Raw genomic sequence first — 19,683 nt, forward strand, 5'->3', positions numbered from 1 at the left:
AAAATTCACACTTGGCGGGAGACCTGCGAACAAAATTCTTGCTTTCTGCTATAATCTTTTGTAAGTGCCAGCAAACGTTATTTGGATGTATCAGTCATGTTTATTTGGATTAGGGTGCAGGAAGCTGTGTCACTGAAGTCTCCACTCAGATTAGCCTTCAACTGGAAATCATTTATTTTCCTCTCCTTGTGCAGTTTAATTCCTTTTGTGTTATTTTGCAGTATAAGGTTGCCACCTAGTGACAACTGCTTGCTGAAGCTCTCTGCTTCTTAAATTGGGGATAAAAAATTTGTGATCCAAGTCCACAAGGATATTAAATAAGTTATTGTTTATGCTTAGTCAGTTAAGGGGAATATTTTCCATGCAATACTGAAAGGTTGAAGTATGGATGGCATTTTCCTAAGGTAAAATATATCCAATATCACAATTTAAAAGGGGTTGGAGACAGGCTTGATTTTTGAACATATTAAATTGTACCTATATATATATTTATTTTTCAACAGTATCTTTCATTCAGTGTATTATTTCTAAATTTTCTGATGACTTCTTAGTTTGTGAATAACATCTAATTCTTTTGAAAATGAGACCCAGTTTCTGCCTTCATAAATTTTTCAAGAACTATTAATCACCAGTTGTGGAGGATGGATGAAATCTCTGGTTCTGTCCTTGCGCTGGTAAATATTTCAGTGCTAGGAAAACAAGTTATTGCTGGACCAGAGAAAAATAGTGCCTTTTTTTGTGTTCACTGAACACAGAATTCCCTCAGCCAGCAAGTTATTCCCAAACTGTAATTATTCCAGGTGAAGTGGAACAGCTCCAGTAGGCTGATTGGAAAACCTCTCAGCCTAATAATTAGCACATACCACGTTTATAATGTGGTTCCGACAACATGAACTGAAATTAATTTGTAGATTATTACCAAATTTCTTCATTTTAGGTTTTTATTTGAATGTCTGGCCTGCAGGTGGTGAGCTCTTTACTGGTCTCTACAGTGACTACTGGGGGAGAGATGCGGCCGTGTTCCGCTCCGTGAACCGCGTGGCGCATCTCCGCACCGAGCCCGACAACGAGCGCCTGCTCAAAGGTCTGGGGCAGAGGGAGCTGGAACCAGGGCTGCTCCAGATGGCTGGACCATTTCTGGTTTGCATGGGGTCGCAGATTGCTGTGCAAATATTAGCCTGGTTTTAGCCTGGTTCAAATTAAAGTGTGTAAAACACAGAGAATGGGACTGGAAAACTGTCTTTGGCAAAAATACAAAGGGATATTAATTTCTCAATTGAAGGTATAAATATACTTCAGCATTAATCTATTCTACATCTATTAGATCTACATCTGATAGACGTAGAATAGGTTAATAAATAATCTACATCTTAATCATCTATCTATTCTACTAAACCCTCTCCTTTTTTACTATTTACTAGTAACTATTTTACTGTTTACTATCACCCAATTGCTCTCTGACTGACAGAGATCTTACCTCTAGTTTTATTTTTGAGTTGCTATAGGCTGGTTATAAGGCTTGAAAAAGTAAGGCAGTATTTTAATTACTGGAATCAACTCCTTTTTATTTTTTTTTTTTTTAAAGAACCAAAATTTGTTGGCTCATACATGATTCCTGACAATGAAGACCACGATGATAACAAAGTGTATTTCTTCTTTACTGAGAAAGCTTTGGAAGCTGAGACAAGCACTCATGCCATATATACCAGAGTGGGACGTGTATGTGCGGTAAGAGCCTGTCTCTGATTGTGCAGATAAGAAACTAGAACAAAGGATGAATTGTCTAGCAAATCATTACCACAAATAGACTTAAATTTTACCAGGAGCAGAAAGATCACAAGGAAAGATTTTGCTTCCCTGAACTGCTCCGTTCAATACTCCATTTCCCACTCAGGCCTCCTCCTGGTGTGTTGATCTCATCCCTTTTTGGCTCCCTGGCCCCACACACAGCACTAAGGTCTTGGACAGCTGCTGGAGAGGAGCACTGTTAACATACGATCTCCCAGCTGCCCATGTTGGTGCTCTCTAAACACTGAGGAATTTTGGGTGCTTTCCTCTTCTAATACCCAGCTATTGTAAGGCTGATGAGAGGAGCTCTCCCATTTTCCCGCTGGGACTACAACAGCTTGATTAAAGGAAGGAAGGAGAAAGTTATTTCTTTACACCTGATTTTGATTTTAAAAAAAGTTTGTATTCCCCCTCCTAACTGTAGGGAATGCAGTTTAGGGGATAGTTCAGAGGATTCCTAAAACTATTGAGCAAAGAGCAAGATACAAGTTAATTATTTTTCTATCACCTCAATAAGTGGAATTTGTCATGTATGCTCACCAGCATAATGCCCCTTAAACTTTCTTAGGTACTCCTACATAACTTAAAAACATCTGATGTATGCAAAGTACCAAATTGCAGCCTCAAACATTAATGTTCACAAAGCCACTTGGATTTCTGGATTCCAACCTGCATCAAGATCCAAGCTGGAATACTTTGGCTTCTGTTCTGAATATGTGCCTGGATAGATTATTTTAATAGTTCCCCCTACTCTGCAATATATCCACCATGAAGTCTTATCTCTAGCTATGGGTTAAACCAGAATCCCACTGACCTTTCTCTTCCACTTCTCCAAAACGTATCTGGCCATTAACTTCACAGCTGTATGTCATAATTCAGATTTGATTTAGTGAATACAAAAAATACCGAGCTGGTGATTCAAGAACTGGCTTTTTCCCCCAGATTTTAAATTTTCATCTGAGAAGTAACAGGTTTTGTAACACAGAGGCATGTACTCTGCATATTTCTATTTTACTAAGGAAAACAGATCTCTGTTTGCATGAGGAGTTTTGCAAGCCTGTTGCAGAGCCTTTAACAGCCAGTTACACAGGTCTTGAATTTAAGACCACAGATTGAGGATGCATCCTAAAGCAAGTAGTGCTAAATGTTCCCTTTTCTTGAAAGTCCCAACAGTTGCAAGAGCAAGAAAAATGTGAGGCAGCCGTAGCAAGGCAGGTGTTATTTAAAGTTGGTGAAATTGTTAGAAAACCATGTAAATAGCAGGTCTATAGATATATTCAGGGCTTCAGTTTCCAGATACATTGAAATGAGCTCTTAAAGCAAAGCTAAACTTCAGTAATGTACTCAGTATATCTAGTTTGCAAAAATGAGCAATTAAAAAAAGCTTTGCAACAGCTGTATAGCTAAAACTATCCAGGGATGTGGAGCAGAATTAAAAAATTCTTATAAAACCACAGATCTTAAGGAGACCTGGACTTGATCAGTGCAATCCTACTTGAAAACTGACTCCAGAGAAATAAGTCTAGTAATGGACATGTGGTTTCAAAATGGATGCTTTTGACATTAGAAAATATAATGAGCAGCTAATTCATCAGAGATGTTTGTGCTTCTAGGCTTACTCATTCATATTACCACTGGCATTTGTTTCTTTCTGCACAGAATGACATGGGAGGCCAGCGAGTGCTCGTCAATAAATGGACCACTTTCCTCAAAACCAGACTAGTTTGCTCTGTGCCTGGGAAAAATGGAATTGATACACATTTTGATGAATTAGGTAAATATCCTAGACAGCAAACAACTAGAAATAATGGAAAAAAGCATATACCTTCATCATAACTCATCTTCCTGTCAAATATTGCACTTGGATTCATTATCAGGGAATGGTGGTTAGTGTTGTTTCCAATGTATATGAAATGCTACACATGTGGAGTTCACTATCACCAATTACTCCTTTATGTACTGCATTGTTTTTAAAAGATTAAAATCTGCATAAAATTAAATGGAATAAATGAGTAAAATATGATTATGCTTTCAAGAATCAATGAATTTTCTTTTGGTGGGCTGAGAAAAGCAGGTTTTTAACAATAACATTGCATTTAAATTTTACAGAGGATGTGTTTTTGCTGCAAACTCGTGATAACAAAAATCCAGTGATATTTGGCCTCTTCAACACCACAAGGTAAACAACTAGAAGAAATTTGAACAGTCTATTAATGAACTAGAAACTGGATGATGCATATCCCTTAGCAACTATATAGTAAGCAGTTTCATCTCAGTTCTACTCACAGTAGGTTTCCTTGTTAATGTAAAAACTTCTCTATAACGCTCAGGGGCTTGCTCAGTCTCATTCTATGATTCAGTATATCTGGATCACAAATTAATTAAGTGTTTCTCAGCTTGACAATTTCCTATGTCGAAGTCAATGCACATCTGCATGCTTACAAGAGCAGCATCCCAGAGCCACCTGTCTCCCTTTAAGAGCTCCACTGTAATTCAAGGTTAAGTGGATAGCAGCTTAAATTCCTATGAACTTCTTAGTGAAGCCTAAAGCAGCAGCTGCAATGTTACTGGTGGCCTCCTTTTCCTTTTCCACTGCAGCCCAGCTCAGGTGCAAGCACACAGTACTCTCAGCTTGGAAATCTGACTGTTAGTTTGGGATGTAACTGGTAGAAAAGAGCACCTATGCTTTTGCCACTTTCTCCTGATTTTTTTTTTTTTTTAGTAACAAAAACAAACCTCTAGGGTTGCAAACACCTGGCATTTCCTCATGGCTCTTGATGCCAGTAGAGAAAGTTGGGCACCAAATTGAGATTTTCTGGATCGTCTTCTGTAATCTTCAGAAATAATTTCTTTGTAGAGAGCACTCATGATTCTTAAAAAAAAAGGCAACAAAAAAAAACCCACTAAAAATATTCTTCTGGAACAAAATAAAATAAATAAAAAAATAAAAACTTTTATCTGGATTGTTCCACATAAAGTGATCTGATCTAACTGATAATACCAACCGACATTCCCACTCAATACAAAAAAGAATCATTTTAGGACTGTTTATTTTAGTTAGCATTGGTTGGTTCCCATCTTTCCAAGCAAAAAAACAGTAGGAAAAATGTTAAAATCTTAAAGTGTTTAAGTCACTAATCAAAAACATACAGGACCTGAGTTCACTCTGTTTTGCTTTCTGTGTTTCTAAACAAGCAATTTAGAGTTTGTGTACACTAGCATCAAATTTTGGCATCACAACAGAGAGCTTCCTTGGAGAACTGTTATGAATACAAATAAATGAAAGATTTTTGAAGCACATTGGATGCAGTATTTAGAAGAAAAGCATACAGGAAAGAATAAGTGTCTTTTCCCTGAATGCTGTTGAAATGTGACTTGGTTTTTAATTACATAACAATGCCACTATTATCTGTACATAATGTGACATATTGCTTTAATAATGTCTTTAAATTTTGCTTCATAGCAATATATTCAGAGGATATGCTATATGTGTTTACCACATGGCAAGTGTCCGAGCAGCTTTCAATGGACCATATGCTCATAAAGAAGGACCTGAATACCACTGGGCTCTCTATGAGAGAAAAGTACCTTACCCTAGACCTGGTTCAGTAAGTACAGTCTATTTTCCACTGCTTTGCTATCTAAATGATTTTGGAAAGAAAAAGTAGATTACTGCTGGTTTACAAATCCAGGATATTCCTTAAATATCTATATACTCCAGCTATTCCTGGAAAAGTGTGGAATGGCTCAGCAATAGGTTTAATCAAGTACTAGAAACATACATTTCCCAAAGGAAAATAGTGGGATTAAATATATAAGGTTTTTCAAAATCCTGTTGGGACATGATTTAATCAACATTGTGTAAAGGTCCTAAGGTCCCAAAATTAGGACTTCAGGCAAAAGGGGTAGAAGGAGTCAGATCAGATGCATTCAGTTTCATTCAGAAACATGAAGTGCATTACCTGTGAAAGAACCTCTCTTTCTTTCTTTAAAGTGTTAAAATCTGGACATTTAGCAAGTGCTAAAGGAAGGAAAAAAACCCCTCAAAAACTACAAACCTCCCCCTACCCCCAAAAGAATCCACTATTTCAATAGTTTCAATATTTCAATAGTTTTCAGGAGGTTCTCGTTCCTTTTTTCCACCTCATTTTCCAAAAGGATCAGTAATTTAGATCGATGAGCAGGTAAGAAATCAGACATATTTTAATAAAACTGACTAATCAGAATAAGTGCATTTGTACATAAGGAGCAAATTCTCCATTATTCAAAGTCCTTTGCTCAAGATTGGTTCTTTCTGGAAGCAATAGACCGATACCCTCACAGTTCATTGATTTCCTTTCAGACATCACAGAGTGAGTTTTTTCTACCCTTCAATAGGGTTCCTGAGCTTATCTACATTCTTGCTCTGTACCATTTACAAAGAATATAAAAATATTAAAACAACACTGGAAAAAAAAAAAAAGCCTCATAAAAATCACTCATAATTTTTGAAAATTTTCACACAAGTTTTTTTATAAACTTTTTTTTTTCAGTGGCTACTAAGTGAAGGGAAGAAACAAGATGTGTTTTGAAAATGCAATTAAATGGGAATTACTGTAGCAAGCAGCTATAGAGGTGCTGTCATGTATGGAGCTGTTCCTGTCTGGTACTTAGATTTCTGGAGGAAATCACAAACTCATGACTTAAGAGACAAATAATTAACTGCTACAAGGAATTGCTATGTTGTTTTCTCAAGGATGTCACATGTAATCTTCACCTCGAGCCCTTTTCCTGTTCCAGTGTCTTTTTAGGTGTTTCTGCAGTTTCTGTGCCAGGTGCTCACATCACCACTTGAGAGATGAGGAGGGTCAAAAGTGCCCTTTGCGTTGCAGGGCCTGTCCCCATCTCACAGGGCAGACACAGCCTCCAGGAGGGGCAGGCAAAACATCCAGCATTTCTGTTTTACCCCTTTAATCCTTTTAATCCTTTTGGGATTACGGCTACCTGCCTACCCATGGTGATTGTCACGTGCTGCAAATCTGCTTTTGTTTGCACTCATGAAGGTCTGCCCATTGTCATGTCAGCATTGGGCAGATTTCTAACTCTGAGCAAAGACATGTCTTACAGCTCTTAAATCCACCCCCCAGATTTCACACTTTGCCCCTTAATCTCCTCTCAGGCTTGGGGCTCACTCTCTTGAATTTAAAGGTGTAAAGTTGCTGGACATTCCCTTCAGTGCTGTTTTCCCTTTGCTATCTGAATCAATATTCCCTTTTATACCAAAAGCAGTAATTTCCATAAGCATTGTAAGTCACATACAAGCATAAGTAAGCATAAATAAGTAAGCATAAATAACATACAAATAATTTATCACTGAATCTCATGAATGAGAGGTGGAGGGGCCTATTATCTTGTCTGCTCAATTGCAGTGATACCTTTCTCCTTCTTGTATGATTTCAAATGCATGTCCTTTGTCATTTTAAATTAATAATTTAAAATTAATATTTTTCTCTACTTAGGTTGGGGTTATAGACATAAGTCAAAATTTAGAAGCAGACACTCCAAAAAAAAGACTATCTAGGATTTAAACATTATGAATATGATTTCACCATCTTGGCCAATGAGCTACCACTGTATCAGTGCTGGCATCAATACCAAATATTTTTTTGTTTGTTTGACATCAATTGAAGTCATTAGTATTGAGTCAGGATAGAAAAACAAGTAAATAAATTATTAGATTTTAGGAAAAATGGTTGAATTCACAGGAATTATTGGTTTCCTATTTGATATTTTGTATAGTAAAGGTATGGGTTTTGCAGTTTTACCAAATAATGAGACTGTACTGTGCACGGATTGCAGAATATCTGTATATTTTGCAAAGGTAATACAATCCAAGTTCTTCAAGTGGTATTCATTTTTTTTCTGGGCAGTAGAACACCTCACATATGTTATTTGGACTAGCATTAAACACAGGCATGAATTCAGTCTTAATGACTGCAGTTATTACACTGATATCTCCCAGCACTGAAGATTAAATGGTGTGTTCTTGGCAAGAAGGAGGGAACTCAGAGCCAGCACTTCAGCAAGGTTGACAGTGATTTATAGGAAGGCTGCCCTAAGTTCCACTTGCTTCCAATGCTTCTCTTCCTTGGCCGTGCTTGGGGCAGACTAGAGTGTCACCTCCCCAAAAAGGCAAGGCATAGGAACAAAAAAAGGAGCAGAAGAGTGCCAATAATTTCCCAGTATTAGGGAAAAAATAGCTGAGGAAGCAGGTCTCTCCTGAGTGCTAATAGATTCAATTGTGGATTTCTTTGTATGTTGCAGACCACATCAGAGGCTGAAGTAGATGGCTCTGCCAGGTTACAGAGCATTAATAGATTCATTTTTGGCTACTCATTTAGGGCACAGTTTAGAGTTCTTTTCAATGTTTATCCAGTAGCATGAAGAGAAATTGTGTAGCAGGCTGTAGCCAAGTGTTAGGCTTCACACTCCAAACAATGTGCAGCATGTTGGTAAATTAAATCCCACTACCTTTCCTATTAGAGGAGTGACAGTCACAAGAGGCAAAAAATAACCTACTAATGGGTGTCTCTGAGAGTCAGCACTCATTGATCTTAGGTATTAAATGAGTAAAGAAGAAGTCTATGGGGAATGAGAGAGCTTAAAACTAAATAAACAGAGAGCCACTGTTAGGAGTCACACAGGTTCTGACAGACTTCACAATCCTCAGCCATAGTCTCTCCAGGTTTTTTTAGTTCATTTAGGCTGTGTTGCTTCTGGAAATGACATCAGCTCCATCAGGTGGGGTTGATGGACTTCAGAGACAGCTACATCTACTGTTTCCTTTCTAGACTACTAGACTTTATTTAATTGAAATGAAAAGCCTGTGAATGATTATTTTTATTAAATCTCTCCAGGACCAGAACTTTGCAAAGGGAACCTGGCAATGCCTATTCACTGGATATGCTGTGCAGAGCATGGGAAGCACAGGCTCAGCTTGTCTTCATGCTCCAGCTCTGTCTCTTTATTGCAAACAGCCGGTAAAAGTCCATCACTAGGTTGATTAGACAATTACTTTTAAGTCAACAGGGAACAAATACATTCCTGTAGCAAAACCCAAAAAAGTGGAAACAAACATTGCCCATGCTTGACAAGTGCAGGAGTTTGTTATTGTCGATTACAGCTGACCACAAGTTTAAAATTACTGTTTCCAGTAAACTTAAGGAGAATTGTATTTCATTTTATTGATTGAAAAATCCAATTTAAATAGAGAAAGGCTGCTACTGTGGCTTTGCTTGAAATGCATCTTAAAACCACACTGTCTTATGAATATTTAGAGAAAGTAAATGGTTACTGAGATATTTCCAACTCAATCATAAATGGTTTCAATTAGACATCATGAAGCAAATTGGAAATGTAGGGTCTATGTTCAGTTGGGAAACATTATCTCGTTCACAAAGCATCCTGAAATTAACTTCTCTCTTTAACACAGTAAATTATCTCTAATTGCATATTTAACTGAAGGAGTAAGCCTCTTTTAATCAGTCATTGACATAAAGTTTATTTGCTTTACAAACTGGTAGATTGATCAGTGCAAACATTGGTATTTGAAGCTAAACTGTGATATATAATACTGTCATCAAGAGTCAGGAATCAGAATCAAACATAATGCTATTAGAATGCCTGAAATCAAGAATTACTATTGGCATAATTTTCAAGTGTGTTTAGTTTCTTATGGTAATACGTTTTGCAATCAAAAAATAGTAAAACTAGAGATTGATTTCAAGCATTAGTGTTCTGCTGACTTTGCATGGCTATTTCTCTACTGGGATAGAAAAGCCCTTTCTTCTTACTCTGTCCATGGCCATTTTGATTACATCAAAAGATGAGTTGGAGGAAGAAATAAGCCCTATGACATTTGTCAAAATCTGAAAGTGTTATCCTTTATTCTGTCTTAGTATGCCAAAGAGGGATGAACTCCTGCTTCTTAAACATGACAATGCCAAGGCACTGTTCAGCATTTCCTTTCTTCTCATGATTAATAATCCACACATGCATAAAGTACAGGGTTCACTGTCCTAATTTCCACTGTGGTCTTCTGGGCTTGGTTTTCTGTAGATTTATCTTCATCCCTGAAAATAAGCCCCTTTTCTGGCAATTTCTTGGGCAAACCTTCAGGACAATCTGTGTTCTGTGTTTTTGCAGTGTGCCAGCAAGGTGAATGGAGGGCTGTACACCACCACTAAAGACTATCCTGATGAAGCTGTCCATTTTGCCAGGAGTCATCCACTGATGTATCAGCCCATCAGGCCTGTTCATAAGAGACCAATACTAGTTAAAACAGATGGAAAGTACAATCTTAAACAAATAGCAGTGGACAGAGTGGAAGCTGAAGATGGCCAATATGATGTTTTGTTCATTGGAACAGGTAAATAAAGAAAGCAAGAAAGAATTTTTACATTTATGATTTTGCAAGGGTTTTTTTGTTTGTTTCTTTTCTTTTTTTGCTTTGTTTTGTTTTGTCTTTTTTCTCCAGGATGAAGCAAATCAATACAACATTTATTTTTATCAACTTTTGTTTTCATACCTTCACCTTACAGAGGATGTTATTCATTCCAGACATGTGCTTCACTGTGATGCTAACATACAGGAAAGTAATGATAGGGAACTATTTAAAAACTAGCAAGAGAAAGAAGTATAGGATTCCATTTTAATTTCTTTTCTTTTCAAAAAAAGAATATAAAAAAAATTGCAGAAAAACCAGCCTTATTTTTTAAATTTCAGAACACTGTCAGGTATCTAAGCTGAGACTTGGAGACCTGAGAGAAACAAAGGTGATATGATTTCCAAAAATATCGGTTCAAGTTATTGGCTTTATTCCACAGTTTCTTTTCCCCAGTTCTGGAGACAACAAGTCTAGCTGAAACCAATAAAGAAAGCTGCCAGCCTCCAGATTTGGGTTTCAACACAGATCAAGGAAGGAAGAAGGAAATGCCCAATTTCAAAAAACCCAAAACTTTCAGAAGTTTCCTGCCAAGTTTTCTTGTCTTTCTTCTGTGCCATTTTTTTTAAATATAAAGAGATTGTTTAGCAATAATTTTAAGCATCTTCCTAACAAACACTGTAAAGGAAATATATAGCATATAGCTGCAACGAGTCTAAGAAAGCAGGAAAAAAAAAACTGTAATGGTATTTGAAAAATAGAAAAACATAAGAAAACAAGAGGAAAGGCTGGAACTACACAAGACTTAAGTCACATCTAATCTGTCTGGAAAAAAACCAAGGATTCTTACAGTCACATTTAATCAATTTAACAACAGGAGTGGTATCACAAATCATTTTGACCATTTTGTGTAGGAAAGCAGTTCCAGTGAATTATTTTTTACTAATGAAATTCCTCTGATAAGTACATTTCATTGTTGAGAACATTCAAAAAAATCATGTTAATAGAATAGCGAAGCCCTATTTATATTAGTGCTGTTTTCTAAGATTTTAAATAGCCTTGGAACAGTCTTGGTGAAGGACTTAACCATGGTCTGTAAAATATTGTATTATGTGTCACTTATTTCTGTGCAGCAGATTTTGCAGCAGGTCCTACATCCTTTATATATTCTCCTTGCACTTTTAATTGTGACTGCAACAAATATTCTTGTACACAAGTCTTTTGTTCAGCAAAGTTGAATCCAGAGTGGCTTAAGTGTGTGCTTTAGAGCTGTGCTGGATTGGCCCCCAGCAGTTGCCCAGTGTTCTCAGGCTGTTTGATCTCAGGTGACAAGAAATTCCAGCAAAAGAATTTGGGGTTTAGAAGCTCTGAAATGAAACCTGCAATCACTACTCCGGCAAAACTCCCATCAGAAATCTCACTGCTTATTTGGGCAATATAATATTAGAAAAGGTTGATATATATATTTTTTAATCCCAGTCAAACACCTGCTGTGTAACATAAGTAAGCAGCATCTTAGAGCTGAGCAAGTTTCCTTAGGGTAGCAGGGCAGGTTAGAAAGGTTCATCAAAGGCAAAGTCTGAACATCAGAGCTTTCACTTGTCTGTCAGCAGGATTTGAAGAGGAACTTACTTATGAAAATCACAGCTCAGAATACAAATTCTTTTCACTGTTCTACTACGAAATGGTTGCCTTTGATTACATAGTCTCTTTGAAAAATGGTGTATGACCCCAGTTTAATGGTTCCTCTTTTTGTTTCACCCTTTGATCTTTTGCTGAACATTTTCCCCAGTGCTTCCCTGCTTAATATGTCCCCTGTAAATCAAAGGTGACTGAAAATAACAGAAGAAGTGATATTTGCCATTGTTGATGACAGATTTTCAGATTAAGGACACGAAGGCTTTTTTATAAATAGCCAACAAGGCAAAAGCAAAGTGGTGGAAGACCAGATGTTATTTGTATGTTTTACTTTCCTGCAAGAGTTGCAGTGACAGAGAGGTTGATAAACCTAAGTCCAATGTGTCTGTTTGAATGTGCATCCTGTATTTTGATTAATCTCCCTTTGACTACACCTTCAGGTCAGCAGCAGCTCAGTGTTTCCTTAGAGAAGGGTAAGAATTGTGCACAATGAGCCCCTGAAAGTTTTTATAGTTTTGCTTGGGGAAATGGAGCTGCTGTTAGCAATTAAGCATATTAGTAGTTTGCTATCTAGTGTAAACACTCAGATCCTATAATTAAAGCTATTTTACACTTGCTTGCCTCAATGCACTAGGCTTCCACCTACTTCCATTTCTTTTTCTGAAATATGGTTGTGATCCTCTTGCTATTCACAATGAGTTATGACCCAATGTTTGAAAAATACAATTAATTACGTATCATACAAGTGTCTAAATTGACTCGTATTTGCCAGGTACAAATTGTCATATATTTCATTTCTAAGAGTAAGAATCCTCATTAATGACAGCACAATGCAACTAAATTTTCACATTTTTAAATTTCAATTCATTATCAATTTGAAGAAGTCATTTCAGGTATTTGAAGGCCATATAAATGTTTCAGCCAATCATAACCTTTAATTTTGTTTCGTTTTGTTTTAAATTTGTGTCCAGATAATGGTATTGTGCTGAAAGTCATAACAATTTACAATCAAGAGACAGAATCAATGGAAGAAGTGATTCTTGAAGAGCTGCAAGTATTCAAGGTGAACTGTGTTGTATATGAAGTATATACAAAAGTCTTGAATTTTCTGCAGAGTTAAAATGTCAAACAAATCTGAGGATAGTCAAATGTATAATACTCATGTGCAAGAAATTTTCTAATTATGTCGCAATTTTATGACAGGAAACCTTCATTTTCAAATGAAGTTTTTCTAATGTTCCAAGTACCAAAGCATGTTGAAGCAAATCACAACTACTGCCTTTATATTTATGTGCTTGGACATTGGAGTGCAAGTTTTAATTAAAAACTTACTTAATTTTGTTTAATTTTCCCTTGTATCCAATTAAGTAATTAAAAAAGTATAACTGCACACATAAAAATGTGCCTGCTACAATCTTGGAACTTCAAATGACATCCAGATAGAAAAAGTCCACTCAGAAAGATTTAATCAGTTAACCTGTCTCTACAGTGGGAAAACATGGGTCCTCGTGAGGCAGAACTCCATTCTCCTAAAGAATAATCTATGACTAAAGCTCAGTTCTTGGCATGTGACAAAGCTAACATAATGAAATTCTCTCAGTGAGTGTCATCACATCACGTTAGCCAAATAAAGCAGGAGGCTAACCTGCTTCAAGCTATAGGGAGAACCTAATATCAAAAGTTGGACATTTAAATCTGGTATCTGAATTTAGGCAGTGCAACTAATTTTTTAATTATAAATATAATATATAATTATTATTTATTGTTGACTGTAGAGAAAAATCAGAGAATTTTCCCTTCTTGATAAAGCTAGTTTTCAATAGAAGTATGAGGGGCTGTGCATTGCTCCAAGAAATCTGAGCAGAGGGCAGAGAGGACAATGGTAAAAGAAGGAATTCCTGCTATTTTCGTCTTATCTTCAATGAATGTTTTGTTATAAAGAACAGTCCACTTATCACTCTCAAGCAGGACAAAAGAAATTCAGTGGTGACAAGGGCTAATGTCATGTTTGACAGGGAAATTGTAGTGTTCCTGTAGCTCTGATAATCCTGAATTAAGTGTTGGCTGCTTGTTTCCAAATAAACTGTTTTAAAGCAATACTTCTGAAAGTCACAATTTCCTCACATCTTTCTTAAAGAAAGTCAAAGTATCTAGCAAAGCTGAATGTAATAAGTAAATACCAATACTATTTTACCTGATTTATTTTCATAGCAAAAATATATTCTTTTTTCTAAGCAAACAAAAATCTCCTATTTTTTAGATGCCAGTTCCTATTATTTCCATGGAAATCTCTTCAAAAAGGGTAAGTATTTTGTAAGTGTGAAATGTGATGATTGTGACGCAAATGTAATGAAGCTGTAAACTGCACAGAGCTGGGTGCATGGATAGATGGACATAGATGTACATCATCTATAATGAGATCTGGTTGGATACATGTAATTGTTCTGTAATATAAACTTGTAATTGTTCTGTAATATAAACTTATGGTTATGTGCTCTGTTCCTTTATCATGTATTTATGTTTTTCAATTCTAGTGGTAAATATCCTTAGCTCACAATGCCATAAATATCAAAGCAAGTAAAAACCTTTTTCATAAGTTACTGTTGTACTAATCACAGTAGGGATTAGTTTGGTGGATATGGCAATTCACAGAAAAGTTCTATGTTGATAAAAGCAGACAGACTTCAGCCCCATGGGGATATCAGCAAAAAAAGCCTTGCTGGCTCTCCCACATACTCAGTTGCCCTTTAGGGTTGTTTGGATCTGAGTTCTTTTTGAGTTTCTGAAAATTTCTGCTGATATAAACACCCAATTTATTACTCTTGTGGGTAGATTCTCTTCCATATCATATCATATCATATCATATCATATCATATCATATCATATCATATCAATCATCTCAGCATGGAGCCATTATAAACATCCAAGGATAGTTATATCTTAATGTTAAACATGTCCAACAGTGATGTTAGACATCCAATGCAATGTAGGTGCACATAGACACAGTGAAACACGAGTAACAAGGAGTGAAAACTGCTTTATTAGGAGGTGGGACTGTGCCCCAAAGGGTTATTTGAGTCTTGGTGTCCAATCAACTTGCATTCTTCCTGTATGTAATGCAGAAAGTGAAAGTCCTGTGATGGTAATTCAGAGAAGGATTTGGGTGGAAGTATTTTGAATTATTTCCTGCCTCAATCTTTTCCCACAGACTGTGAAAAAAGCTCTGGAGACTAGATTATCCAGCACTGCACCTAAGTGATTATTTGGAGAAAGACTTGGTGTCTTTTCAGATGTTTGCCTTATCTTTTACTCTCAGTGAATTGTCATGGTTAAAGGGTTGTGTTGGAAGAATAAAACAGATATAAAATATGAAGTAGCATCCTTCCATTATATTCATCTCCCAAGAGATATGCTAACTCTACCAATTCAAGGCATATCTGGAAAATCTGGTCAGATCTGCAAAAAAGCCACCAGAGCAACCCAGTAGTTGAGGAAAAATCTTCTTATGAGAAGTAAAAATAGCTTTATTTTTTCAAGAGATCAAAAAGAAGACTGAGAGAGAACAGCAGAGTCATGTATTTGTTTTACTGTATGAAGTAACTTCCTACTGTGTGTATGAGGATTCTTAAACATTGATGGCAAAGCAATATCAGATTAAAAAACCAAGATTGGCTTGTTGAATGTAAATAAACTTATTCTTGAAATAGGATACAGTTTTCTGACACAGAGGAGAATTAAATATTGGAATATACGTTAGGGTCAGAGTAGGCACCAAATAATTTTGTATTTAAAATCAGCAGGAACATAACATAGTTGAGCATATATGAAAAAAAAATGTTATATCTCAAGCATTTTCACTGATCTCTTTTGAACTTGGAGTTACTGAGCCTGTGGAGATCTCCTTGCTACCCTATGTCTCCATATCCTTATAACACTGACCAGTCTTCACCAAGTCATGGTATAGTAAAATATTGCATTTCAGGGCTGAGCTTGTTATCTGCAGAGACTGGGAAAGAATGTTCTTTGATGTTCACTTGGCTAGATATCAGATGCTTCTTTTCCCTCCTGTGATTTACCAAGACTTAAGGAAGTCTTTACCCCTGCTAAAAGATAAAAGAGAAAATCTCATCTCATATGTCTCATTGAAAGTGTTGTTCATGTCTTCTGGGACAATCACACTGCAGCACTTGCAGACAAAGAATTCCCCTCAAACAAGTATCCTAGGTTTTCTCTTCATTCTAGTTGGCAGATTGAGTTCCTGCTACTATCATCTGGTTTATCTCACCAGAAAAAGTCTTCAAGCACTGCTGTTACCAGCCTCTCCTAATTTATTCCCCTGGCATCTCTCAAAGTTCGATTTCTATGATCTAAAGAGATATAAGAAGTATAATAAGGAAAAATAACAGACTATCCAGATTAAAATTTATGTTTTCTGATAGACTAAATAAGATGTCAGTATTTTCCAGCTTTAAGTAACTTCAAAATACCAGATTTTGACAGCTTGATCAAAGAGTAGGAATTATGGACTAAATTTGGCCACTAGGATGAGCAAAACTTAGGAATCCTTTTTCTGACTGGTAAAACTGTGGAAGTGAGCTGTGCATAAGCAGTTTCTATTGAAGTGCACAGTGCATATTTCTGTGTTCAGAAAATTTGCATTCATCAGCAACAAGACATTTTCTCAAATACCTTTCAATTCAAGCTATTCTCTTCCGAATTTATTGTGCAAGTGTCTAAAGAATTAAATTGATTATCTTTTATTTTATTTGAAAAGGACACCTATGTGAGCTCAAAAGATTCAAACAATGAATGTTAATGCTGAAAAACTCTCACCCAAACCCTGTAAATAAATACTAAAGAAGATACCGACATGTTAATTTGTAAGGAAAGACTGCGCAGCAACAGGAAAACAATTAAATAGTTATCTGTCTATCTATCTATCTTTCTATCTATCTATCTATCTATCTATCTATCTATCTATCTATCTATCTATCATCTATCTCCTGTGCACTGAGAAGTTATACAAATCATAGCACTACTGTGCATGTAAATATGTGACCATATTCTAAATAGCTACATCAAGAGTTAAATTTACTTGAAAACTCCCATTTTAAAATTGAGTTTGCTTGTAACCTTTGCATATTTGAACTTCTTTGTTTAAAGTCTTTTGTGTCAAGTTGGGGTTTTTTTGCAGATTAGTTAGGTGACAAGTGTAAAGAGGAGACATTGGAAAATATATTGATGAAAAAAAGACATGTAAACCCTTTCCTATTCAAACACAAAGCTGAAACTTCAGAAGCGAGGAAATGCCAAAATAAACTTGTTCATTTTGCCTTCTTTCTGTTTCTCTGTCCTCAGTAGGAGAGTTTAATCTGTAACCGGATATTTTCCTGCAGAGTAACTCTGCCTCCCTCAGGTCACAGGCTGGAAGCACAACAAGCGACGATTAATTTAACAATTTCTGCTTTGGGAGGAGAAGTTTTAGTGGACATTCTAGGAACCCTGTGTGGTGCTTTTTTTGCAGCAACAGCTCTACGTGGGATCCGAGGCGCTGGTGGCCCAGGTGAAGTTCCACCAGTGCGACATGTACGGCACAGCCTGCGCCGACTGCTGCCTGGCCCGGGACCCCTACTGCGCCTGGGACGGCATCGCCTGCTCCCGGTACTACCCCACGGCAGTGCAGGCAAAGAGGTGAGAGCCCTGCTTCTCTGGCACTCTTTTTGTAAATATCTACATCAACAGGTTCTACTGCAATGCAGAGTACTTAGTTACTTATTTGTCTTATTCGTCTCCCTCTCGGACATAACCCAACAGTGAGACGTTGCACTGCACTAAGGCATAGTCGTCTTCTGATTTCTCAGCAGAACCTTAGGGGATTGCAAGGAACCAAACTCACAGGAAGGCATAAACTGCAGTAGCAGGAATAAATAAAAATAAAAAATAAAACTTTATGACTAGAGCTAAGTCATTTCGTAATTATTTGCGTCACACGGTAAACCCTGATTTCCTCAAACATCTTTCCGTGTCTTTGCAGCATCAGAGACCTGGTTTGGTAGTGTTATACAAGTATCTTACACTTCAGTAACATAAACCACAGAATTTCTAAGAAAAAGTCAAAGAAGATGCTTTGTTAGTAGTTGTGACAGTGTTCACAGGGGTCTGAGGGTGAGGGAAGAGACGAGGATCTGACTCCATGTTTCAGAAGGCTTGATTTATTATTGTATGATATATATTATATTTAAACTATACTAAAAGAATAGAAGAAAGGATTTCATCAGAAGGCTAGCTAAGAATAGAAAAAGAAGGAATGATAACAAAAGCTTGTGGCTCAGATTCTCTGTCCAAGCCAGCTGACTGTGATTGGCCATTAATTAGAAACAACCATATGAGACCAATCACAGATCCACCTGTTGCATTCCACAGCAGCAGATAATCATTGTTTACATTTTGTTCCTGAGGCCTCTCAGCTTCTCAGGAGGAAAAATCCTAAGGAAAGGATTTTTCAGAAAATATCATGGCTGCAATTAGTAATATACCTTCACCAACCAAAATCCACCAGAACGAATTTTTTACAAAAGCTACGTTTTGGTTTTCTGCAGTGGATTGAAATGCAAATTACTCTAGAGGCAAGTTCAAAGCACAGACCTGATTTGGGTGTTTTAATTCTTCCTTGTGGAGACAGTTTCTCTGTATCACTCTTCATTTATTCTTGGTTCTTGACCTTCACTCTTTCATTCAGTGATATCCTTGGGACCTGTTGTCCTCCCTTCCCTCTCAAATCCAGGTTCTGCAATTCAGCTACACAGGTCAAGTATCTATAACATGCATGTTTCAATCCAGACCTTTTCACAAAAATTAGTCAGCTTTGCACTTAGAGGAATTTCTTCCCTTAATCAGCAAAATTTTGGTATTGCATAGTTCAAATAATTTCTGTGGTTTTTTTAGCAATTACTGGTTTAAAAAATATATCCTTATTTATATTAGACCTACAAGGACTATAATAATAAATTTAATAAATTCCAGAGAGAGTTTTAAAAACTTGTGGAGATGCTTAAGTCCAAACAAAGTCACAGTATCCCAAATATATTATTGTTTCTTAAGGAAAATCTGAAACACGGGGCTTTGTATTTAGTTATTTTTCATCTGGCATATTTTATCTTTCCATGAACCTGGATGCACTCAAATGCATGCTGACTATTGTCAGGCATAATAGACATTTCCATACATTTTTAAAAGATAATTAATCTAGTGATTTTCTCTTTGATAGCACCATTTTATGGATAAGACACATTTAAAAAGACAAATGAGAAATGCAGTGTGTGGCTCAGCATAACTGAGAATCTCTTGGATTTACTGCACTAAGGCATGTGTTAAACAAAGCAGGAAACCTACACAGCTTTTATAATCAGGACTGCATCGTTTTCTTGTGCATTTTGTGAATATAAGGAAGGGAAGATGTGGACTCTGGTTGACTGCTCAGGGTGAGATGAGTCTGGTTAAAATTTTCAGGCCATGGATTAAGAAAGATGAGCAGCTATACAGTGGGCCAGGGAGATTAATGTCCTACAGTATAAGTAGAAATTTGATTATCATAATGATAAAGCATATGGGTTACTCATCTGATGATGTAAAAGTCATTTGGGAGGGAAGGGGGAGTTAAAAATTCCCCAGCAGCATTTTAGCTTGCTAGCAGTATCACCATTTATGTTGTGCAGGCTACTTGTTGACTAAGAAAAGATGAAAGGAACTCTCTGAGGCCTGGACTTTGTTGTACATGTTTCTCACCTAAGACACTTTCCAGAGTAACACCCTTTAAGTTCCCTTAAAACACATTT

At 36.6% G+C, this 19,683-nt stretch overlaps 1 protein-coding gene across 1 annotated transcript in view; it reads left to right on the plus strand.

Annotated features, from left to right (window-relative positions):
* The window catches only part of SEMA3E (semaphorin 3E), a 126,760-nt gene that overhangs the window by 98,983 nt on the left and 8,094 nt on the right, over positions 1-19,683 (plus strand). The window contains exons 6-14 of the mRNA XM_058022912.1: positions 965-1,084; positions 1,586-1,728; positions 3,448-3,562; positions 3,898-3,967; positions 5,252-5,396; positions 9,973-10,195; positions 12,820-12,911; positions 14,109-14,150; positions 17,373-17,539. Coding sequence (XP_057878895.1) covers positions 965-1,084; positions 1,586-1,728; positions 3,448-3,562; positions 3,898-3,967; positions 5,252-5,396; positions 9,973-10,195; positions 12,820-12,911; positions 14,109-14,150; positions 17,373-17,539 — 1,117 coding nt within the window. The remainder of the gene's footprint in view (positions 1-964; positions 1,085-1,585; positions 1,729-3,447; positions 3,563-3,897; positions 3,968-5,251; positions 5,397-9,972; positions 10,196-12,819; positions 12,912-14,108; positions 14,151-17,372; positions 17,540-19,683) is intronic.

This window comes from Melospiza georgiana, chromosome 4, assembly GCF_028018845.1.
Source record: "Melospiza georgiana isolate bMelGeo1 chromosome 4, bMelGeo1.pri, whole genome shotgun sequence".
NCBI classification, from domain to species: Eukaryota; Metazoa; Chordata; class Aves; order Passeriformes; family Passerellidae; genus Melospiza; species Melospiza georgiana.